The sequence below is a fragment of the Carcharhinus amblyrhynchos genome, chromosome 15, assembly GCF_965287045.1.
Source record: "Carcharhinus amblyrhynchos chromosome 15, sCarAmb.v2.hapA, whole genome shotgun sequence".
NCBI lineage: Eukaryota > Metazoa > Chordata > Chondrichthyes > Carcharhiniformes > Carcharhinidae > Carcharhinus > Carcharhinus amblyrhynchos.
This window is the reverse complement of record NC_137338.1, coordinates 35,687,700-35,713,623: the sequence shown is the minus strand read 5'-3', so window position 1 is coordinate 35,713,623 and position 25,924 is coordinate 35,687,700. Positions and strand designations below refer to the sequence as shown.

The 25,924-nt window shown below is 41.0% G+C and overlaps 1 protein-coding gene across 6 annotated transcripts in view; it reads right to left on the bottom strand.

The window, feature by feature from the left end:
- Positions 1–25,924, bottom strand: part of nme7 (NME/NM23 family member 7) — a 177,248-nt gene that overhangs the window by 138,861 nt on the left and 12,463 nt on the right. For all 6 annotated transcript variants that reach the window (XM_080203801.1, XM_080203800.1, XM_080203802.1 and 3 more), the window contains exons 2-3: positions 10,096–10,203; positions 3,177–3,343 (exon numbers count right to left, since the gene is read on the bottom strand). In XM_080203801.1, coding sequence (XP_080059927.1) covers positions 3,177–3,343; positions 10,096–10,203 — 275 coding nt within the window. The remainder of the gene's footprint in view (positions 1–3,176; positions 3,344–10,095; positions 10,204–25,924) is intronic.

Sequence of the window (25,924 nt, the reverse complement as noted above, 5' to 3'; positions counted from 1 at the left end):
CCTCTGGCCTTCTCTGGAGTGCTCCATGCCCAACTGCAAGCCAAACCCATAAATCAGTCTGACTACCAATCAGGACTCATGTTAAAAACAGAAAACACATGCTGTGAAACCCCAAAGTACGTAGGATAACCAAGACTTTTCAAACTCAACCTACTGCCTACCCAATTCACCTGTCAAGATGAAGACCATCAAATTTACAAAACTAAGTGAAGTTAGTACTCTTCTGAGACAAAAAACCCACCATCTACCCTCTTCCCACACAAAACATCATCTGCACTGCATTCTGACTGGACACAGCAACTGTATTTCTTTCATTGACTAATGCAGAGGATTGAAGATAAGAACTACTGTATTTATATCAGGATAATACTTTCAGTTACTAACATTAATTTGAAGTTGAACAAGCAAAACAAGGCACACAACTCTCATTTGAGAGATAGGCTGGAAATATCTATTGAAATCTCACAGTATTTGACTAGAACAAGCTGGAGTGAAAAAAATCTTTTAAACAAATGAATAATTTGATAAGCTTGTATTTAGTAGGCTATTGTGGCCCTAGCTCAGATCTTAACTGCAACCACCTGGTTAAGTTTCTATCATGGATTCAGATCAAGATATTTTTGCCAATGGATGACAGTTTTGCTCCAGATATTTTTGATATAAAGTTTATTCATCATAGGAAAAACTGCCCTTGTCAGACAGAATGCTTACCAATCGTAGGAAAAAGCAGAAAACAAAATCCTATATATTGAAGGGCAAGGTTCTCAGCAAAACTTCATACTCATGTTTTTGTATCCAGGATGAGGAGAATCCGTTGTCGTATTTTCTCATCCTAGAGATGGGTATATTGAATGCACAGGCACTAAATTCCACCCCTTTTCTGCTGGAATGGGCAAAAATGAATCAGTTTATTCCAGAGTCCTCTGGCAGGGGGACTGAATGCAATCACAGTCACTAGAGAGGTAGTGCTTGATTGGCTAGCGGGACTGATGGTGGACAAGTCCCCAGGACCAGATGGAATGTATCCCAGGGTTCTGAAGGAAATGGCAGAGGTGTGACTAGTGTGGTAGAGGGGAACCGGTGAATGTGGTGTTTCTAGGTTTTCAAAAGGTGTTTGATAAGGTGCCTCACAAAAGGTTGCTTCAGAAGGTTAGGGTGCATGGAGTTGGGGGTAAGGTGTTAGCGTGGATAGAGGATTGGTTGTCTAATAGGAGGCAGAGAGTTGGTATCAATGGGTGCTATTCTGATTGGCGGTTGGTGACTAGTGGAGTGCCGCAGGGATCGGTGCTGGGGCCTCAACTATTTACCATTTATATAGATGATCTGGAGGAGGGGGCTGAGTGTAGAGTGACGAAATTTGCTGATGACACGAAGATGAGTGGAAAAGCAAATTGTGTGGAGGGTGTGGAAAGCCTGCAGAGGGATCTAGATAGGCTGAGCGAGTGGGCGAGGACCTGGCAGACAGAGTACAATGTTAGCAAGTATGAGGTTATCCACTTTGGCAGAAATAACAGTAGGAGGGATTACTATTTAAAGGGCGAAAAGCTGCAGCATGCTACAGTGCAGAGGGACTTGGGGGTCCTTGTGCATGAGTCGCAAAAACCCAGTCTGCAGGTGATCAAGAAGGCAAATGGAATGCTGGCCTTTATAGTGAGTGGGGATAGAATATAAAAGTAGGGAGGTCTTGCTGCAACTGTACAGGGCACTGGTGAGGCCGCAGCTGGAATACTGTGTGCAGTTTTGGTCGCTGCACTTGCGCAAGGATATTTTGGCCTTGGAGGTAGTGCAGAGGAGGTTCACTAGGCTGATACCAGAGATGAGGGGGTTGGACTATGAAGAGAGACTAAATAGACTGGGTCTGTACTCGTTGGAGTTTAGAAGGATGAGGGGGGATCTTATAGAGACGTATAAGATAATGAAGGGGATGGATAGGGTAGAGGTAGAGAGATTCTTCCCGCTTAGAAAGGATAGCAGGACTACAGGACACAGCCTCAAGATTGGGGGGAGGGGTGCAGTTTAGAACAGAGTTGAGGAGGAACTTCTTCACTCAAAGGGTGGTGAATCTCTGGAATTCTCTTCCCGTTGACGTGGTGGAGGCTACCTCGCTAAATATATTTAAGTCACGGGTAGATAGGTTTTTGACAGACAAGGGAATTAAGGGTTATGGGGAGAGCGCGGGAAAGTGGAACTGATCCACTTCAGATCAGCCAGGATCTTATTGAATGGCGGGGCAGGCTTGAAGGGCTAGATGGCCAACTCCTGCTCCTATTTCTTATGTTCTTACTCCGATTGGTAGAGGTGTTGCCATGGAGAATGCACCAGTTAACTGATGACCAACAGCTAACTGCCAAACATTGTTTAAATTCAAACCAAGCTGGTTAAACATAGAAAATAGGTTCAGGAATAGGCCATTCAGCCCTTCAGGCCTGCACCACCATTCAATATAATCACGCACTCAGTATCCCACTCCACTTTCTCTCTATACCCCTTGATTCCTTCAGCCGTAACAGCCACGTCCAGCTCCCTCTTGAACATATCTACAAACTGGCCTGAATAGCTTTCCATGGTACAGAATTCCACAGGTTCACAACTCTGAGTGAAGTTCCTCCTCATCTTAGCCCTGAATGGCTTTCCACTTATTCTTAGACTGTGACACCTGGTTCTGGACTTGCCCAATATCCAGAATATCTTTCCCACATCTAGCCTGTCCAGTCCCATCAGGAGTTTATATGTTTTGATGAGATCCTCTCTCATTCCTCTAAATTCCAGTGTCAGGGTCAGAGTCAGAGTCAGAGTCAGGTTGACTCTGATTGGTAAAGGTATAGTCCTGGGGAATGAACTTAAGAATGGCTGTGGCCTATTTTGTTTAGCTGAAAATTGTGCAACCTGGGCACATGTTCTGGCTGTAAAAAACAGGGTCCTGTATATTAAAATATGTAGCTTCTAGCACATTTACAATATTGTGGATTTATGCAAATAGTTAAGTGATTTGTTGAACACAAGAGCTGCCCAGTCAAAATTTGATCAGAATTACCAGTAAATTACCAAGGTGGAATGGTAATTTCACAACAGATGAATTTTATTTGTATGTAAATAGATTTAAACACTGTTTGGGCCAAAAATACACCTTCATAATTCATGCAAACTCTGAATATATTTAGGAATTAAATTCTTACTTTTCTTTTTTACTTCCCATTTTGCGAGCTGTGTATTGGTCCCCAAAGGCTACCAAATGAAGCTGACGACTGTACACAGTAATTATGCTGCCAACGAACAATTCTTCTGGCCTCAATTGCTCATATTTCGTCCGTTTCAGAAAGGTGCGGTGGTTCTTTATGTCATACTGTAAAATGTCAAGAATGGATACTATCAATACATCTATTCATAAAATAAAACATGCATAACATAAGTCAAAATAGAAGCACATGAAAAAATGCAAACACCTTAAATAAAACAAATAAAGTGTTGTTCAAGTCGCTTGAGAAAAAATACAAACACTTGTCAGTCTGCCACAGACAGCTACATCAGTTAGGTGGCGTCAGTCACTCCCTTAAGAGTATAATTGTCTGCTTTTTTTGAAAAAAACAGAAGTCAACTCCTACTTGTGCAGTCGTGTGATCCAGGAATGCAACAATGACATTCCCTTGTGATCTGGACTGACTCACAGTTACTGAAACACATTAATTGTCTTAATATTTTGGAAAGCAGACCAGGTATTGTTTGGTTGATTTGTAAGCTGCTTCATTCCACAATAGACATAACATGCAGAATGCTGAGTATGATGAAATCAACCTTGGCACAATCAGTACAATTTGCATTACAAAAATACATGCATTCACTAGCCTATTTGGATGGACTCAGCAGAGAAAGATTTATTTGCTTTACTATCTACAAGTCTGCAATGCAGAGGTAACTGTAATTATGACAATGCAGAGGCACACTGTGCTTCCGTGCGGGCGCCACAGTGGTTAACACGACTGCCTCACAGTGCCATGGACCCGGGTTCAATTCCGGCCTTGGATGATTGTCCATGTAGAGTTTGCATGTTTGCCCGGTGTCTGCGTGGATTTCGTCCAGGTGCTCCAGTTTCCTCCCACAGTCCAGACATGTTGACTGGCTGGGCTAAATTGCCCCTTAGTATCACAGGGATAGCAGGGTAAATACATGGGGTTACAGGGATGGGGCCTGGGTGGGATTGTTGTCAGTGCAGGCTCGACGGGTTGAAATGGCCTTGTTCTGCACTGCATGGATACAATGATTCTAATACTCGCCCGCAGTCTTTCTGCCGCTTAAATTGACTAAGCCCTGATTATAGTTATGCCTGTCCCATGGTAACGAAATGGACAGTAAAATATTTAATGTGATGTTCCAGAAATGCTGTCACCTGTCAACATTTTACCATGTGCTTTTCAGAAGCGTTGATTCAATGTTAGCACACTTGTCTAAGAACCTAAGAAACGCAATTGCCTGATCCTGTATGAAGTAAACCCAAGAGAAAAGTTAGATTAACCTTTGGGTAGAGGACCCTATAATTCTGACAGCAGAATGAATAGAACTGGTGCCCACCATAAGCTTGTGGTGTACATAGCACTGTATTTCCACTCCCAATCCCTTCACCCCTGAAAGTACATCACCAAATATTTCAACTTGATGAATATAGGAAATACAATAAAATTTGACTTGCCTCCATACATAGAGAAAGGGGACATGCTGCACCTATACAGCTGTAAGTCTCTTGATGTTTATATTATACATTCCATGTCAGGCATACAGCCCAGGGGCAAAAGATTGCAAATTGAAAAATGACAGAAAATGCAATGGAATTTGACTTTTCTTCGTATCTCCCTCAAGTGACTTGATACAATTTCAATACTTGAGTATTGCTGTGAAAAGAGACATGCCATCAGATCCTGAAAATTATTGACAAGGTGGAAGCTGAAAGGTGGAAGTAAATCCAGAGGTAGGGAGCGTTTTAAAATTAGTAATTGCCCTTGCAGGACAGAGATGAGGAGAATTTCTTTCTCTTAAAGGGTTGTGCCACTTTTGAACCCAGCAGTAAAGTGGGATCATGGAATATTTATAAGGTAGAGGTAGATTTTTGTTAGGCATGGGAATCAAAGGTTATCGGAGATAAATGGGGAACGTGGAACTCAACACAAACAGATCAGCCATGATCTTATCGAATGGTGGGACAGGCTCAAGGGGCTGAATGGCCTACTTCTGCTCTTATTTAATAATGTTGTATGATTCATCTTGCATTCATCAGGATAGGTCACAAAAAATTACTCTCAGTAAAGTTCATTCTGTCTGCAGATGACATGTCTGCACATTTAAGCCTTTTTCAAATAAAAAAATGCTTGGGAAACAATTATTCCTTGGTTCATTACCCAGGGCAATATCTTGACTAGAATTTACCTGCCCAGTCTGAATTTGAACAAAGCTAAGCAGTTAACTGTTCCATGCTGCATTCTCCATGGCAATGCCTCCATCGAAGTCCACTCGCCAAACAATTAGCACTCTCTTCTCATGCAGTATAAATGGTTGTTTCTCCTTTATTGTTGGCAATTTCTTGTAAGCTGAACTGAACAGCGTTCCTTTTTATCAGCAATACCCCTGAAGTTTTATACTACCAAACAACAAATTCAATATTCTCAATATTAACAAAACACATTGAACAACAGGCAAAAAGCTTGTGGGGGTTCTACAAATCTTCTAGCCCCTCGGTGTATCATAGCCAAAAGGTCTTAGATGGCAAGGTCGTTGCGCCTTCGTGGCAGCCGTCCCAAGCTTATGTAGTGTTGACAAATTCAGAGGTGAGCAAGGGGTCTGCATCTAATCTGCGCTTACTCCTAACACTCTAACTGCACCGTAGGTGTACCTGCACTAGATGGACTGTAGTGTTCATGAGTTTGACTCATCATCACTTCTAATTCAGAAGAGTGACAAATGCTGGCCTTGCCACTGATGGCCACATCCAATAAAAATAATTTTTAAAAAGTTGGATTTAAACTCCCAATCAATGGACCATGATTATCAATAGATTTGGAGGAGGGGAATATTAAGAGATGAATCAGAGTCCTGTTGCATAAAGGGACAATTCTGCTTATACTGGCATTGATGCCTATGGTGCACCACTGCCCAATCCATAGCAGCAACAAACATCATTGTATTGATTGCATAGTATAATGGATAGTTTACTAAAATTAGTAGATGTTGTCATTGCTAAATATAGACAAAACTGAAAGGAATTCCAAGCTCCAAGTTGGCATTAAAACTAATGATGATACATTCTAGTACATAGATTTACAGTTTTAGGCTGGGAATACAGAAATGATGGGAGACAGAATGTAAAAAAAATACAGCAAGTGGTAACAACCTATTCTGATTGGCGGTTGGTAACTAGTGGAGTGCCGCAGGGATCGGTGCTGGGGCCTCAACTATTTACCATTTATATAGATGATCTGGAGGAGGGGGCTGAGTGTAGGGTGTCGAAATTTGCTGATGACACGAAGATAAGTGGAAAAGCAAATTGTGCGGAGGGTGTGGAAAGTCTGCAGAGGGATCTAGATAGGCTGAGCGAGTATACGAGACATGGCAGATGGAGTACATTGTTAGCAAGTATGAGGTTATCCACTTTGGCAGGAATAATAATAGGAGGGATTACTATTTAAAGAGCGAAAAGCTGCAGCATGCTACGGTGAAGAGGGACTTGGGGGTCCTTGTGCATGAGTCGCAAAAACCCAGTCTGCAGGTGCAGCAGGTGATCAAAGAGGCAAATGGGATGCTGGCCTTTATAGCGAGGGGGATAGAATATAAAAGTAGGGAGGTCTTGCTGCAACTGAACAGGGCACTAGTGAGGCCGCAGCTGGAGTACTGTGTGCAGTTTTGGTCGCTGCACTTGCGCAAGGATATTTTGGCCTTGCAGGGAGTGCAGAGGAGATTCACTAGGCTGATACCGGAGATGAGGGGGCTGGACTATGAAGAGAGACTAAATAGACTGGGTCTGTACTCGTTGGAGTTTAGAAGGATGAGGGGGGATCTTATAGAGACGTATAAGATAATGAAGGGGATGGATAGGGTAGAGGTAGAGAGATTCTTCCCGCTCAGAAAGGACAGCAGGACTAGAGGGCACAGCCTCAAGATAAGGGAGGGGGGCAGTTTAGAATGGAGTTGAGGAGGAACTTCTTCACTCAAAGGGTGGCGAATCTCTGGAATTCACTGCCTGTTGAAGTGGTGGAGGCTACCTCGCTAAATATATTTAAGACACGGGTAGACAGGTTTTTGGTAGGCAAGGGAATTAAGGGTTATGGGGAGAAAGCGGGAAAGTGGAACTGAGCCACTTCAGATCAGCCGTGATCTTATTGAATGGCGCGGCAGGCTCGAAGGGCTAGATGGCCTACTCCTTCTCTTACTTCTTATGTTCTTAACCAGGAATTCACTGGACAGGATTTTACAGTCTCACTTGTCCCAAAATCGTAAAATCCTACCAGAGGTCAACAGACCTTCCCATGCTCCGCCCCTTTACCTCCTCTGATTCCCATGCCGGGTGGGCTGATAAAATTCTGGCCTTTGTCTCTAGGCATTTCGAAGTGGAGATGATCGTTGATTTCAAAAGAAAATTGAATAGGCACTGGTGGGAAATAAATTTCTAGGGCTACAAGATAGAGTGGGAAAAATGGGACTTACTGGACTGCCCTACAGAAACATATTAACATGTAAATAATATATAAATAACATATAAATTAGCATGCATTAATGTGCTAAACAGGCTTTTTCTAAGCCATGATGATTTTATCACTCTTTATTGCAGATTTAGTTAACAATATCTGATGCAACTTGTGAGCACATTGTATTGCAATGATTTGTACTGAAAATCCTATTTCAAAGTCTATTTGCATCATCTCATTTGCGAGAGATTAATAGACGATTAACTATTTTATCCTTTTAAAGGACTACATTAAGCTCTGTACCCCATCTGTGAATCACAGAAGCATTTCACCAAGTTGTTCTAAATCCAAAATCATATCCATGAACAAAGAAAATAGGTGAGTGAAGAATTGATATTTAAGTAATCATCATGTCCCACAACGATCTTGAACAGACTAACTAAAGTGACATCAAAGTGATAGAACCAGTTGCTTCATCTCAGGTCTTGTTTAGATTTAAGCCAGAAATATTTTTGATAAAGTTATTTTGCACAGATTTAAAATAGTATGAACCGATATATTCTACTAAACTGCTCCATTCTAGTTCCCCTTGGGCAGAAGGGGAATCTTACATAAAAATAAACTCTTTGCTTAAGAAATAAATAATCAACTTTCTTCTGTTTGATTAAACAAAAACAAACTTACCAAAAAAAAAATTAATCACCATGTTGGAAACTAAGCAACTTCAAACCTTAGCCAAGGAACTTAAAAAGATATAAATTAGTTCCAGTTCTAAACTTCATGGACAATTCATTTGTCTAGGGTCTTAGATTATTTTCATTCCATCCAAATGTCCTAAACACCAGAAACAGAAATAGGTACCTGATTTCAATCCAAAAATCCAGCATAAATTCTAATCGTACAGTGCTTTTGTCCTTAACTTTATACTTACAATTTCCAGCTCTACCAAACACTTAAGACTATTTAAAGCTAGTGTTTTTGCTTAGAATACATCATGTAAATCACATAAACACACAGTTGCTTCTTGACCTATGTTCTGCAGAAATCCCTTGGGCTGCACATACAGCCTAAAGTATAGAAGTTGAAGGCAATAGTGACCTTCATAGCCAGACAGAACAGCACATGCAAAAAAGCACAGCTTCAGATCTTTAATCAGAAAGTCACACGAGATGCCTAATGACAGATCTGTAGAAGCTAACTCTTCTGGCACAGAATGCCTCAGAAAGACCCTCATAAGACCTATGCACTCTGTGGATTCTTAGGGTGGAGAGATAAATGTCAAGTAGGTTGTAGACATCTTTCATGGTACTCCTTCCTACTTGCAAAATGCTGCTGATTTTCCTTTTCCCGAATAATAATTATTTCCCATGGAAAACAATATACCATTTCCTAAGTCAATTATTTAGTTAAAAATTTTCAGGTTGGATGAGACATCAGTACTTAGTCAAAATCGAGGGCAGGTCTCCATAAGTGCAAAGCAAAACTGTCTCAGAGTTAAGGTTGATGTTCTAAGGATGTGAGAAGCAATGACTTCTACTCATTCCTAATTGGTTTTATAGCTTTTTTTCCAAGCATGTAAGCAACATTACAAGACAATTTTAAGCTGAGACTTTAAAATTAACTAAACCAAATGAAATGATATGCATACAAAGATAGATTACATTTTAAAAGGACATTCATAAAAACAACTGGATTTTAATATATAAAAGAGAAATATAATAGTTTCTGCAATTACACAAATTACTGATGTTTTTAAGTTTAATTTCAATCTTATCCTATACATCTGGAGCCTCAAGTCAATCATCTCAAACTGAAAAAGCCCCAAAAAGTAATAAAATTGACAGATAGCCATGAGTACCTAGGCATTGGAAATGAATGAAATCATAACTTAAAACATATTATATTTCATTAATAGTGAAAGATAATATCCAATTAAAAAATACAAAAAGAATCAACACATTGGAAATTATGTTTGGACTTTGTCCTGAGATAGTTCTGGCATATACAGTAATGAGAATGATGAGTAACAGGGGCACTGATAATGAAACTTCCACTGTACTTGTAACATTGAATTATAGCTCTATATGGATATTCTGTTTCAACATTCAACTCACTTGCATACTGAGACTAATTGGAGTTCTGCTATCTCTTGCCAAAGCCAACATTGGCCACATTATCTTGTAAATTGAGTTTGTGTCTATATTTGCCCTATTTGTGAACACAACTCCCATTCACCCAATGAAGGGGCAGTGTTCCAAAAGCTTGTGGCTTGTGCTACCAAATAAATCTACTGGACTTTAACCTGGTGTTGTGAGACTTCTTAGTGCACATTGCAGAGGTCAGGGCTTGATTTTGTGCCCATTCTGGCACAAAATTTAAAACAAAAAGCTACAAAAAACAATACCAAGAAGCAAAACAAAACACTCACCATTTCAATAGCTCCATCTTTTGGATAATACAGAAATATGTAACGCCGAATTAAACTAGCACTTGCATCATACCATTCTGCAATAAACGAAAATTGTTCTTCATAATCCTAAAACAGGAGGGGAGAGAGAGGAAAGGGTATTAACAGCACACACATTTTCAGTTCTCGTGACTTATAAATTGTTATTTCTAAGTTGCGAAAGTAGAATTTAAATTGAGTGAAATGCAAGATTATTTTAAGTCGGGAAATAAAATTGAAATAACAAATTACTCAACATCAAGCCCCACAAAAATATGCTCCTATAGGAATTATTGTGCTGTATGGGAGATTATGGGGAAAATAAAGACTACCTGGAGGTGGACAACTTGTATTTTTCATCCTTTACACATTCAACAGATCATCCTGCCCGTTGAAGTGGTGGAGGCTGCCTCGCTAAATATTTTTAAGAAGCGGGTTGATGGGTTCTTGATAAGAGAGGGGATTAAGGGTTATGGGGAGAGGGCGGGAAAGTGGAACTGAGCCACAACAGATCAGCCATGATCTTATTGAATGGCGGGGCAGGCTCGAAGGGCTAGATGGCCTACTCCTGCTCCTATTTCTTATGTTCTTATGTTCTTATTTCCATCATCAAACACATCTTTCCCTCCTTTTTAGCATTCTGAAAGGACGATAAACCCAACAATGGCAACATCCCCTTCAATTCAGGAAATGTAATAACAGCACCTTTAGCTCCTCAATTTTCCACAGTCCAGGGCTCCAAACACACCTTCCAGTTGAAGCAACAATTTACTTATATTTCTTTCAATTTAGTACACTTTATTCACTGCTCTCAAAACGGCTTCCTCTACAGTGGATGCATCAAACACAGATTAGGTGCGACTTTGTAGAAGACCAACATTCAATCTGAGAATGCAATCCAAAACTTCCAGATACTAGTCAGTTTAATTCTCCATCCAACTCTATTCTGACCTCTCTGTCCACAACCTCTGACATGGTTCCATAAATCTTAACAAGGAACAGCACCACACCTCTCAATTGGGCATTTTTACAGACTTAATATTGAGTTCAACAACTTCAGATCATAATCTCTGGCCCCACTTTTTGGGGCAATTTACCTTATTTAGACAAAACTTTTGCTGCTTTACTTTCCATATTTTCAAGGAAATATCAGTGACATGAAAATGCCAGGAAATCCAAGGAACTGGAATATTTTCTGCTGGTTATGTATTTTTAAAAAGTAGGAAAATATAAGTTAATTAAGACAGGGATAACATGGCTTTTAACGGTAATGCCATTGATACTATGATGAGCTGAGCAACATTGCAAGCAGATGCTTACTTAAGGCAAGTTAGTAGCAATAGGGGATAGAACATGAATGTCTTTAAATAAATTAAGAGTTCGAATGAAAGAATACAAGATGTGAAAGAAAGGTCCAGAAAGTGAGTGCACTTTGCCTTTATAGTGAAAGCTGAAATCAAGAAATAAAGTTAATAAAGTCTATGTCCTAGGGAGGTTAGGTCAGATAGGAACGATCAAAGGGAAAAAGTGTATTTAAGGAGATGATTAAACCCATGCAGGGAGGTGTTTTCAGACCTCACCAACAGCAGGAATTGTTGTAGAATCAGAGGTTTACAGCATGGAAACAGGCCCTTTGGCCCAACTTGTCCATGCTGCCCAGTTTTTTTTTACCATTAAGCTAGTCCCAATTGCCTGCATTTGGCCCATATCTTTCTATATCAATCTTACCCATGTAACTGTCTAAATGTTTTTTAAAATACAAAAGTTATAGAGATTCTACAACTATCTCCGACAGCCCATTACAGACACTCACCACCCTCTGTGAAAAAATTGCCCCTCTGGACCCTTTGTATCTTTCCCCTCTCACCTTAAACCTATGCCCTCTAGACTCCCCCACCTTGGGAAAAGATGTTGACTATAACTGATTATGCCCCTCATTATTTTACAGACCTCTATAAGATCACCCCTCAGCCTTCTACGTTCCAAAGAAAAAAGTCCCAGTCTATCCAGTCTCTCCTTATAACTCAAACAATCAAGTCTTAATAGCATTCAGTAGATCTTTTCTGCACTCTTTCTAGTTTAATAGTATCCTTTCTATAATAGGGTGTCCAGCAATGTACACGGTATTCCACATGGGGCCTTACCAATGTCTTGTACAACTTCAGCAAGATGTCCCAACTCCTGTACTCAGTGTCCTGACCAATGAAACCAAGAATGCCAAAAGCCTTTTTCACTATCCTGTCCGCCTGTGATTCCACTTTCAAAGAGCTATGAACCTGCACCTCTAGATCTCTTTGTTCTATAACACTCCCCAACAGCCTACCATTAACTGAGTACATCCTACCCTGGTTCAATCTCCTAAAATGCATCACCTTGCATTTATCTAAATTAAACTCCATCTGCCATTCGTCAGCCCACTGGTCCAATTGATCAAGATCCTGTTGCAATCCTGGCCAACCTTCTTCACTGTCCACTATGCCACCAGCCTTGGTGTCATCTGCAAACTTACTAACCATGCCTCCTAAATTCTCATCCAAATCATTAATATAAATGATAAATAATAATGGACCCAGCACTCATCCCTGAAGCAGATCGCTCATCACAGGCCTCCAATTTGAAAAACAACCCTTCTGTCATCAAGCCACTTTCGTATCCAGTTGGCTACCTCACCCTGGATCCCGTGAGATTTAACCTTATGCAACAACCTACCATGTTGTACCCTGCTGTTTAACTTCCAGCAAGAAGTCACTATCAAGAAAGCCTGGCTTGAAAAGCCAACTGCTTGTTTTTACTTCAGAAGCAACCCCAAAGAATGACTGTTTGGTGTGGTAGTTGTACTGGATTTTTACAGATTTTAAAATCTATAAGATAAAATGGAATGATTTAGGGAGAGTTTGCTCTGAAGGTAAAGATAAGCTAATTTAAAACTATTTAAATTAGTGGTACCGTGCATCGCCATTGTCATAGTTAGGTGTACATATAGATTAGTTTGTTGTTCATTTTGTTTTGTAATAAACATTTATTTTATTAAAATCATCACAGAAAATCTATAACTTCATTCGTTGGATTTAAAGCTTTTCCTCACACTACACCAAATAGGGCGGCACGGTAGCACAGAGGTTAGCACTGCTGCTTCACAGCTCCAAGGACCTGGGTTCAATTCCCAGCTCGGGTCACTGTCTATGTGGAGTTTGCACATTCTCCTCGTGTCTGCGTGGGTTTCCTCCAGGTGCTCCGGTTTCCTCCCACAGTCCAAAGATACGCGGGTTAGGTTGATTGGCCATGCTAAATTGCCCCTTCATATCCTGGGATGCATAGGTTAGAGGGATTAGCAGGTAAATGTATAGGAATATGGGGATGGGGCCTGGTTGGGATTGTGGTCGGTGCAGACTCGATGGGCCGAAGGGCCTGTTTGTGCACTGTAGGGTTCTAAATTGCAAAAGTAGAGTTGTGGTCAGTTGTTTCATGTTTCCTTTCTGAGATATGGGACAATTCAGCGTTTACTATCAGGTGTGTCCTTAATAGAACCCTTTGATCATTTAATATCTCCTGATTTCCATCCTAACAAAGGACTTCCCTTTTATTCTTTCCACCTCAGCTTTTCTTGACCTTGTATTTGTATAAAACCTGTTACTTGTTTACCTTTTTCCCCCCCAAATTCTGCCAAAATCTCATCAACCTGAAAGGTTAATTCTGATATTCTTGCCACAGACATTGCCTGATCTGCTAAGAATTTCCAGAACTTCGTTTTTATTCCAGCTTTCCAATACCCATTTTTATTTTGCTTTTCCAGAAATCTTTTGAAATCTGGAACAGAGAGGTGTCACTTTTTAATGTTAGCATCAAGTGCTACAAGGACTACAGACTCTCAAATTGAATACATAGCAAAAGCTCCATTGTTGATTTTAAAAATGACATTGTTAGCATGAACAGCTTCTGTGTTGTATCATTCCATGATGTTGATCCTCTTGGAGATTAACAAATTTTATGCATAGACATACAGCCTGGTAGAGGTAACATTCATTGTATTGGCTTACATTAATGCCCCAGAAATGTCATTACAGCATCAAACAGTTCCCTAGGCACCCACATGCTGAAATGGAACAGCAGTAGTGAGCAGTAGATAGTTGAAAAGATTAGGAACTTCAAGTACCTTGCATTAAAAAGGAGGTGGCTGAGAACAGGATCTGATGCAAGACAAACAAAAACATTACAGTCAGAAAAGTGAGGACCACTGGAAGCCGAGAAGTTAGAGCTCAGTGTTGAACTTATCATTTATTTAACTATTAAGAGCAAAGTGCCCTTTAAGTAAACAAATGCCCTTAGGGTCCAAGATGACAACTAAGCCAATAGCAGCATGGGAAAAGTTAGGTCATAGGACAGGACAAGGCAATATATGGAGATCTGCAGGTAAACATTTAACTCAATCTACCTAGAAGAAAAACTAGATCCCTTGTTAGTTTTCCTTAAACTAATTTGATTGATTACTTAAATTAAATAAAAACATGGTTGATTTTGGATGGCATTGCAGGTGATGTGCTGCAACTGTTGCATGTGGGAGTTTATGGACAGAATTGCTATCTGAAAAATCCAGACTGGCAGTGAGTGAGTGCATCTCAAGGAATATTAGGCCAGAGTTGTTGCATTAGAGTCTGTAGTGCAACTATTACAGTTTCAGGAAAGGGGAAAGAGTTACTTTGGCACTTCAGTCCAGGAGGCAGTCACACGGTTTAGGTAAGGAAGCAGTGGAAGTTTGATCAGTGGTCAGGGACAGAGGGTGCTAATGTGAGTCAATCAACTCATGACACATCAGGCACAGTGTTAGAGGAACCTCGACCTTGTAAGTATTCAACAGATTGGATAATTTGATGCCCGTGTAGATGAGGGAAAAGTTTGGAAGATGAATGGACAAATTGTCCAAGGCACAATGAACCAAACAGGAAGCCATTCAACTGGGGGAGTGAAAAGGAATGTGTTAGTGATACAAAACAGTATGGCTGGGGCATAGATACCTCTCTGCAGCTATGACCAGGAATGGTGAACACAGTCTTGTCTGCCTGATGCTAGCTTCAGGACATCTCCCTGAGCTGGACAAGAACTTTAAATGAGAGGAGGAGGATACAGCTGTTATGGGCTCCACTTAGGAATCAATGATGTAAGTAGAATTAGGAACCAGATTTTGCTGAGAGATTCATGAGCTGGGGTCAAAATTAAAATATAGAACCTCACAGATAATTGCTGAGTATAAAATATGAGATCCCATGTACCAGGGGCCAAGTTAAAGAACTTTGGAACTGCATGTTTGCAGGGCAAGATGTAGTCTGGTGCTTGGGTAAGATGTGTCTTTGTTGTGTCAACTGTTCAAAGTGAATTTACTACTAACTATGTAAATATAGCTCCACATAATTGTAACTGCATGGAGAAGCTACATATTAGAAGTAAAATTCAAACAGTAATAGCGTCCTCCAAATGGCAGTTACACTAGTATTAGTGATAGTATTCAGATTTCCTTTTTGAAAAGTAGCAATTTTCCAAGTGTTCTGTTGTTAGAGAGAAAACAATACACCAATGCAAATCAGATTTCTCTTAAAAAGGTGTCAGTTATAAGGTGCATTACACAGACATCAAATCTACAGCAATCTTAAAGGGATTCATAAAATTAAAAGTTTTTTTTAAATTATTACTTATAAATTCATGGCTAGTGTCAGACTAATCACAGTATCAAAGTAAAAAAAGCAATTTCTACAGTACATTCTGCACTGAAGAGTTTTACATTATCAAAGTGTGATCTGAATTTAGAAAGCATAACTCAAAAGAATCTACTTTAACAAGTACAAAAACTGGTGTCATATTGGTACTTCAAACCTCTAATTAAAATACTTTTCCATTTTATTTTGTTTCAAATGAACTTTGTCCTTTATTCTAGCATAATCCTTACCAAATAGTTGTATCTTTAATTGACTGCTGAATATAATTGAAATTCAGAATGATCATACAGTAGTAATTATCTTAAAATGCAAATACATGAATTTAAGAACATTCAAATAATTTAACAATTAAGTAACACTACAAACCACTGTCATCAAAACTAATCAACAAGAACACATCTGAAGTCTTAACAATCTTCATCAAATCCTCAAAATTTTTTTGTGCTACCCCATGTTGAAGATGCATTCAGTGTCACAACAACCAGGAGCTAACACCAAAATAATTACAAGGTTCAAACCAAAATACAGCGTTTCATGGTTGAGAAAACGAAGATAAAGGCAAAGGCTGGGAAAAGAGCAATGTGAGACCATGGGAACTGAGGGGGAGCATAGGAATCTACAAAATAATAAGGAACAAATATATCAGATAAGAAAAGAGAACAGTTGAAGTATTTTTTTAACAATAAAAACAACTTCACTGTGTGAAAACTCCCTCTGCAAGTATTAGGTTTTTTCTAAAAAAAAATCACCATCCACTATAAAGCTGCCAGTTGGAAACATGAACAATCTGATTCATTTTGAAAGGATTTAGAATTTGACTCCTTCAAAAATCAAAACTTTTTGGAATGACATAATGGGAGTAGCTGAGGTCAACAGTAGCGTCGCTGGATTGCTCATGAAACCAATTCTATTGGTTGCAACAACCAAATAAAACCTTGGGGAAAATGTACTGAATTGCCAGTGAAGCGTCAAAACTTCCTTCATCCTAATTCATGCTACATAACAGTTAAATACAGCCCTGGTTTTAAAATGGGGCAAGCATCAAACAGTGGGCAGTTGAGGCAAGAAGAAAGCTCATAGCAATTCACTGGCATGAACCCCAGTTCCTATTAATCTCTGGGCCTCATTATGTCATACGAGTGCAGACTTCTACCCATCCCATCAGAAACATTACAATGGGAGAAGCAGGAAGTAACACAACATCAAGAATCCACCATAATGTAAGCTTTGGGAGCAGATTCCAGGTGACTGTGGTCATAGTAAGGAGGTGAGATCCTTGGAATAACGGAGGCCCAAGGATTACTTATGAGGCCTAGAGTAGAGATCCTGTTTTTCCTAGTCCACACGGCAATCTTTAAATAAAACTGTAAAGCTTATTTGCAGCCATTTCTGGCCCCAAGTCCAGTTTATAGCAACTTCTTAGGCCACATAAGTTATGCACAGCCAAAGGTAACAATTCATGAATTATGTTATTAATCCAAGCATTTTGAGTATTTGAAGCCTTCTTCAGCCTGCCTGTGGAAAGGATCTCAGAAGTCTCCTGAAACCTAGGAGTAAAACTGCAGCAGACATCACGCATACCTTCTTCTCATCAGATATGACAGGTTACAATTTGGGACTTGTATGATTAAATGAAGTGTACAAAAAGACAAAGCAAGTTGTCCAATAGATCATGCCAGAGTACCCACTAAGTAAATTTATGTCTAATATAGTATATATTTATTAAACTAAAATTGCAGTTAAATTCTGCAAAGAATTCACTGATCAACAAAACACAAAGATAAAAAAAATTGAGCTTAGCTAAATGCATAACGATAGGTCCTCCTTCAGGGCAGAAAATGTCAGGCATTAATGCTCCCTAAATCTTTTGCAGACTGGATCATGATTGAACTGAATGCTGGAGCACCAACATACAAAATAATAGGTTAAAAGAATGGAGATTCAATCAGCCACGTTACTTCATGTTGACATTAAAGCACCTTTCAAGCTTTCGCCTAGTGGTATTTGCTGCAGGTCAGAAAGTTGAGAGTCCCAGTTGGACATTTTAATTGGTGCATTAGGGTAGTACTAAGGGACTGCTGCAGTATCAGAGATGCAATCTATTGGACGAGATGTTTAATTAAGGCCCCAGCTGGACCTAAAAAATCTTATGATACAAATCGTAGGAGAACTGGTGAGTTCACAGAGTATCCTGACCAATAATTCTCAGTTGTTAACTCAATAAAAGACAGAAACCCTTTCAATGCATAAGAAACATCGAGCAAGCCCAAACTGGGTTACTGATTTACTATCCTATTTTGCATGTGTACGTGACAAATTCATACTTCTTTTTTCCAGACAATATTGGCCATAGCTGTAAACATGTTGTTAGTGGAATGAGTACACATCAAAAGCAATTAGATTATATTATTTGTTTTTAATCATACTTAAACTTCTGAAATAAATTTGTATTAAGTTATCTGTGAGGACATGAACAGATTCTTTGGTGCAGATTGGCACAATATGTAACTTAAATTTTTATTGCTATATTAGTGCCATGACTTGTTTTCAGTTTACAGCAGCATGACAGCACAAAAAAAAGTATGGAACAAGAAAAGGTGATGTTGTTCACCTAAATTTCTCTTTCTGCCATGATGAACTCTTCCTAAATTAGATTTACTGATGTGGTTAAATAATCACAGATGACACTTACAAGATCAAACTTTCCTGTGTAACCACACATTTTGAGATAGCAATCTAAAATTTCAAAATAACAAGGGTGAGAAAAACCAGAAAGAGGTGAAAGGGAGAATGTAAAAGGGATTAAAAAACAAGAATGAATATCTTAAATTGATGACACAAAGACTGGGAAACAATGCAGATCACAAAGGACTGGGGTGAAAGGATCTACATACAGGATAAAATATTAACAGCAGAATTTTGGATTACCTAAAGATGAGAATGTATCGGATAGAACGTTTACCAGAAAAGTATTGTTGTTGAATTACAACTGTTATGAAGGGGAGGTCAATCTCCTCTCTGACAACTACTCAAAGAGAAATATCTCCCTTTATAATCTATTAAAGAATTTGAGAAGGGGAATTATCTCCCTTCAACAGCTTAGTGGTCAAATCAAAATAGCTAGTGAGATACTCTGAAATAGCAACAAGTAACCAAGTAACACTTTATTCTTTTAACTAACAGTAAACAGGTTAACAAACCAAATAAAACACTATTCTAATGGAATGCTGTTTAGATAATTACAATTTCCACTTATTAACAAAAAAAAACTTTTAGTCATACAAAATGCAATCAGGTTTGTAGTCCTCCAGGATCTTCTTTATCTTCTGTTTTCACTACCTTTATGATTGAGATGAGGCTTTCTCTTATGACAATGTGACTGTAACACTATTAAACAGCTGCTGTCTGTGTCTCTCAGAGCTGAACTAAGCTGTTATTCGGCAGGTGACAGGAGGTCTTCTTGCAGTTTAGAGTTGGGAGCTGCGGTCTTTGTACCCTTGATAACATATCTAACATACCAAACACCCCACAACAGGATCGTTTACAGGTTATCAAAGCATCAAATTCAAATCCAATAAGCTGCTGCTACCCAAATGTCCATTTCAAACTGATTGGTTTTGAAGGTGAAGCCTTCCATTGTTTGCTGGAGCAGACGAGTGAAGGAGCAGAGAGAGAGCTAAGATTTTACCTGTTAAAAACCTGTTTAAAATAAGTTTAAAGCACTTTGTTCTTTGTAGAACTGTTTAAAGCATTATTTATTGTATTTACTGCTTTAAGAATTCTGAGGGAGTGGTTAGCAGGCAGTTCTGGGCCATCAGCTTTAAATCAGCGCCAGGTTTAAAAGGAGGCCTGGTGTAGACAGCGGGCAGCGGAGTGAGTGGGAAGCAGAGTGAGCTACTAGGGCTTAATATCAAAAAAGGGCTGGAAGGAAAAAAGGCCAGGTGAGTTCGTTTGAAAAACAAAAAAAACAAAAAAAAATTTTTCAAAACTAATACAGTGAATAATGGAGGGGCATGTGATGTGTGATTTCTGTATGATGTGGGAACTGGTGGACCCTAAGGTTCATCCCAGTGACCATGTCTGCAGTAAGTGCAGGTTGCTAGAGGAGCTCCAGCTCAGGGTAAATGAGCTGGCCTCTGAGCTACAGACACTGAGGCTCATCATGGGGAGAGAGGGTGCCATTGTCAATGGGGTGCAAGTGACATCCACCCCCCCTAGACTGGCTAACTCTAAGGGTCAAGGACAAGAGGGGGCTACTGGGAGGAGGAAGGGGGGTGAGGAGCGGAGGCCTCAGCCTCTTGATCTGCATAACAGGTTTGAGGTTCTTGCTTCCAGGCTGGACGAGAACGAGGCAGGTGAGGTTGGTGAGCAAGCTGCACACGGTACAGTGCTGCAGCAGGACATAGGCAAAGAGAAAGGGAAAAGGAACGTAGTAGTGATTGGGGATAGTGGGGTGAAAGGTATTGACACTGTCCTTTGTCACAATGACAAAGTGCACAGAAGGGTGTGTTGTCTGCCTGGTGCTCGGGTCCGGGATGTCGCATCTGGGCTGCAGAGGAACCTGGAGTGGGAGGGTGAGAATCCGGTCGTTGTGGTACATGTGGGTACCAACGACGTAGGCAAAATGCGAACTGAGGATCTGGGGAGGGAGCATGAAAAGCTGGGAATGGAATTAAAAAGTAGAACCGACAAGGTGGTTATCTCTGGGCTACTGCCTGAACCGTGTGCAGATGGGCGCAGGGTTGACAGGATTAAGGAAGTGAATGGGTGGCTCAGGGATTGGTGTGGGAGGAATGGGTTTGAATTTATGGGGCATTGGCACCAGTATTGGGGTAGGTGGGACCTGTTCGGGCGGGATGGGGTTGGTCTGAACCGTGCTGGGACCAGAGTGCTGGCGAATCGAGTAAAGAGGACTGTAGACAGGGCTTTAAACTAATTAGGGGGGGGGGGAGGGTGCGAGGGTAGGTGACCTTACGAGGTCTAAAGTTAAGGAGAGTGTACATGTAAGGGAAGAGGCCGAGGATGTCCCAATAATAGAGGGAGTAGGGGGCGTGAGTATAGTTGGTGGCGTTGCGGCAAATAGGGTCCAGGTGAAGGCTGGGATGAAAGCACTTTATCTGAATGCACAAAGCATTCGGAATTAAGTGGATGAGCTGATGGCGCAGATCGACACAAATGGATACGATCTGGTGGCCATTACAGAGACATGGCTGCAGGGTGACAGGGACTGGGAGCTGAATGTACAGGGCTATCAAGTGTTTAGGAAGGATAGGCAGGAGGGAAAAAGGGGGGGCGTAGCTCTGCTGATTAAGGATAGCATCACGGTGGTAGCAAGGGATGATATTGGAGCCAAGGAGCAGAGGGTGGAATCGTTGTGGGTGGAGATTAGAAACAGCAAAGGGAGGAAGACGCTGGTGGGTGTCGTCTATAGGCCTCCGAATAATGATCTGGAGATGGGGCGGGCTGTTAACGCGCAAATAAGTGCGGCGTGCAGGAATGGGACGGCCGTAGTTATGGGGGATTTCAATCTGCATATTGATTGGTCGACCCATGTTGGACGTGGGGGGCTCAAGGAAGAGTTCTTGGAATGCTGCCGGGATAGTTTCCTCAAACAGTGTGTGTTGGAGCCGACGAGGGAGCGAGCTATCTTGGATCTGGTGCTATGTAATGAAGCGGGTAGAATTAGGGACCTTGTGGTGAAGGATCCTCTTGGGGAGAGTGATCATTGTATGGTGGAGTTTCTGGTGCAGATGGAGGAGGAGAAAGTGGGTTCCCAGACACGCGTCCTTTGTTTGAATAGAGGGGAGTACGGTAGGATGAGAGAAGAATTGGCGAATGTGGACTGGGGGAGCGCGTTGGAGGGAGGGTCTGTTGAGGAGCAGTGGATGATCTTTCTTGGTGCTCAACGGAAATTTATTCCGATGGTCAAAAAGGATAGTAGAAGGAGAGGTAATAAGCCGTGGATAATGAAGGAGGTGAAGGAAAGTGTTAAACTAAAAGCGGAGGAATTTAGAGTAGCTAAGAGTAGTGGGCGAGAAGAGGATTGGGAGAGGTTTAAATGTCAACAAAGATTGACAAAGAAGTTGATAAGGAAGGGTAGGAGAAACTATGAAGCTGGGCTAGCGCTTAATATAAAAAAGGATAGCAAGAGTTTTTATAAATATATAAAAAGGAAGAGGCTGGCTAGGGTGAATGTTGGTCCTTTAGAGGATGAGAAAGGGGACCTAGTGGTAGGGGATGGGGATATGGCTAAGGTATTGAATAACTTTTTTTGTTTCTGTCTTCACGGAGGAGGACGTGAATAATTTGCCGGGTGTTAGCGATGGAAAGGTGGTAGGACTGGAGGGTCTTAATGACATTACTGTTACTAGAAAGGCGGTGCTCGACAGACTGGAGGGGCTGATTGTGGACAAGTCCCCAGGACCGGATGGAATGCATCCGAGGGTTCTGAAAGAAATGGCGGAGGTGATAGTGGATGCCTTGGTGGTTATTTTCCAAACGTCGCTGGATTCCGGGGAAGTGCCGGATGATTGGAAAACGGCTAATGTTACGCCGTTGTTTAAGAAGGGTGCCAGGCAAAAGGCGGGGAATTATAGGCCGGTTAGTTTAACGTCTGTGGTAGGTAAAATGTTAGAATCTGTCATTAAGGAGGAAATTGCGAGGCATCTTGAAGGGAATTGCTTGATAGAGCAGACGCAGCACGGTTTCATTAAAGGGAAGTCGTGTCTGACAAATTTACTGGAGTTCTATGAGGATGTGTCTAGGGCGGTGGATAGAGGAGAGCCGGTGGATGTGGTCTTTCTAGATTTTCAGAAGGCGTTTGACAAAGTGCCTCACAAGAGGTTATTGCAGAAGGTCGAGGGACATGGAGTTGGGGGTAGGGTGTTAGCGAGGATAGAGGATTGGTTGTCAAATAGGAGGCAGAGAGTGGGGGTCAACGGGTGCTATTCAGATTGGCGGATGGTGACTAGTGGAGTGCCCCAGGGGTCGGTGCTGGGGCCTCAGCTTTTTACCATTTATATAGATGATCTGGAGGAGGGAACCGAGTGTAGAGTGTCGAAATTTGCTGATGACACCAAGATTGGGGGAACGGCAAATTGTGCGGAGGGTGTGGAGAGTCTGCAGAAGGATCTAGATAGGCTGGGCGAATGGGCCAGGAAATGGCAAATGGAATTTAATGTTGGCAAGTGTGAGGTGGTCCACTTCGGTAGGAAGAATGGTAGGAAGGACTATTACTTACGGGGCGAAAAACTGCAGCAGGCGACGGTGCAGAGGGACCTCGGGGTCCTTGTGCATGAGTCGCAAAAACCCAGCTTGCAGGTGCAGCAGGTGGTCAGGAAGGCGAATGGGATGCTGGCCTTCATAGCGAAGGGGATTGAATATAAAAGTAGGGAGGCCTTGCTGCAGCTGTATAGGGCATTGGTGAGGCCGCAACTGGAGTACTGTGTGCATTTTTGGGCGCCGCACCTGCGCAAAGATATTTTGGCCTTAGAGGGAGTGCAGAGGAGGTTTACTAGGCTGATACTGGAGTTGAGGGGGTTGAGCTATGAGGAGAGGCTGAATAAACTGGGCTTGTACTCGTTAGAGTTTAGAAGAATGAGAGGAGATCTCATTGAGGCGTATAAGATGATGAATGGGATGGATAGGATAGAGGTGGAAAGACTCTTCCCGCTCAAAAAAGACAATAGGACTAGGGGGCACAGCCTCAAGATAAAAGGGGGGCGGTTTAGAACGGAGTTGAGGAGGAACTTCTTCACTCAAAGGGTGGTGAATCTCTGGAATTCTCTGCCCGTTGAAGTTGTGGAGGCTGCCTCGCTAAATATTTTTAAGACGCGGGTTGATGGGTTTTTGATAGGAGGGGATTAAGGGTTATGGGGAGAGGGCGGGAAAGTGGAACTGAGCAGCGACAGATCAGCCATGATCTTATTGAATGGCGGGACAGGCTCGAAGGGCTGGATGGCCTACTCCTGCTCTTATGTTCTTATGTTCTTAAGTTTAACCAACCAGTCATCCTGGCAGCATTACACAATCCTATGCTAGCAATACATTGGTTCACTCTATGCTCGCTGTGTACTGCACACCTGCATTTTTTAAAACTCAAGTACAGAAAAAAGAAACCACCTTTTAAACAGACAATTTACAACTCTTAGCATTTTCATATTTTTACAAACACTAACTTCACAACATGATGTACAGTATCTTTAAGGTTCAGTCTCAAACTCCTGTCACTCACTACCACATTGACACAGAATCTACAACAGTAAATGGCAGGAGCCAGATTTGTAATCTTAGCTTCCTAGTTAACATTATAAGACTTCATACAAAAGAAACCACATTTTTTCACCAATCTTTCTTGTGTCATTGGCACATTTACGTCAAATAAAAGAATGTAACATGATGACAGCATGAATTTTGAAGATATGACTCAGACGTATACAAGCCTTAACTCTTCCAAATATAGAATTGGCGTGGAAGTGAAAAAACTATAAAAAGTTTCAATTTGTAAGTGATTGTGTAGCTCTGCAGGAATTTTACATTCTGGACCTTCGTTCTGGAACACTGTCACACCTCACAACCAATGAACAACAGGTCCTTGTATGATTATTCAAGTTTGTGAGTGCTTAAATAATACAAGTCTATCTGCTGAGACATTTATGGAGGAACAGAGATTAACAGCAGACTCTAGGTGGTTTGGTATTAATTAGAACTCAAAGAAATCATTTTGTTATTTTGTTGTCATGAAAATAGTTTCATTCTTTAAAGATAAACTAGCTTAGAAAAAATGGGATAATCTGATATGATGCATATGTACCTTTGAGAAACTGTTCTCTCAATATCACCTTGACATAGGATGCAATTAATCCCATGACTTGCATTCAGTCCATAGCAGCAGATGGTAGGAGTCAGACATGTATACTTAGCCTTCTAGTTAATATTTGTATATCTAATCAAATAAAGAACCCACATTGTTTCACTAATCCTTATTGTGTGATTGATATGTTAACACTGAATAGATTAATGTAACATTGTTGCCTCCACACTCAGCTATTACAAAAGCAAGAATGCAGGTTTCAGCAGAAGATATGTAGAGGTGAGCAATGTTAAGGAGGTGGAAGCAAGTAGTTTCATGATGAAAAGGAATAGAGCTGTAATGGTTTGAGGTCAAATAGGAGAGTAGATTTACAAACAGGCCGCTTCATCCCGAGACAATGGATGGGAAAGCAAGTACAGTTGGTGACGAGTGCGTATGTCCTTTAGGGAAGGATGAAAATGTTCTTTCACCCCACTCCCAGTCCACACAACCACGATCACCCCCCAACAGTACCTTTGGTGCGCCTGCATCAAAAGGAATGCAGGACAGCTCACCATCACCTTCTCAGGGGTTATTAGGGATGGGCGTTAAATGCTAGGCTTGCCAATGATGCCCACATCCTTTGAACAAATAATTTAAAAACTGCACTTATATAGTGCCTTTCACAGCCTTAGTTTGTGCCAAATAGCTTTACAGATAATTAAGTACCTTTGAAGTCTAGCTATTTATGCAGTGTAGGAAACACAGGAGCTAATTTGTACACAGCAGGGAACACAAACAGCAACAAAATAATGACTAGATAATCTGATTTAGTGATGTTGGTTGAGGAATAAATAACGATTAGAATACCAGTGAGAATGTCTTGCATGTCTTTGAAATAGTGCCATTAATGCACAGATGGAACCTTGGTTTTAATGTCTAATTCAAAGACAGCACTTCCAAATTACAGCACTTTCAAAGTACAGAAATTGGATGTCAGCCTAGATTTTGTGGTCAAGACTCTGGAACTGGGCTAAACACACAACATCTGACTCAGGGACAAGAATGTCAGCCAGTTGTAGAAAAAAAGATAGCCCTTGTTTAAAAAGATGCTAATTTAGGTAGAACAGAGGAATATTGCATCAGGGTGGAACAGAAGGATATTGAGGACTGCTGCTGTGTGAATGAATCATGTCTAATGAGAGGAAACCAGGCATAGACCTGTATGACTCATTATTTGCGGTCACAAACAGGTTGCAGACCATGTGAATGTAAGCCCTTCCTGTTCAGAAACAGAGCTGCTTCCTGATGG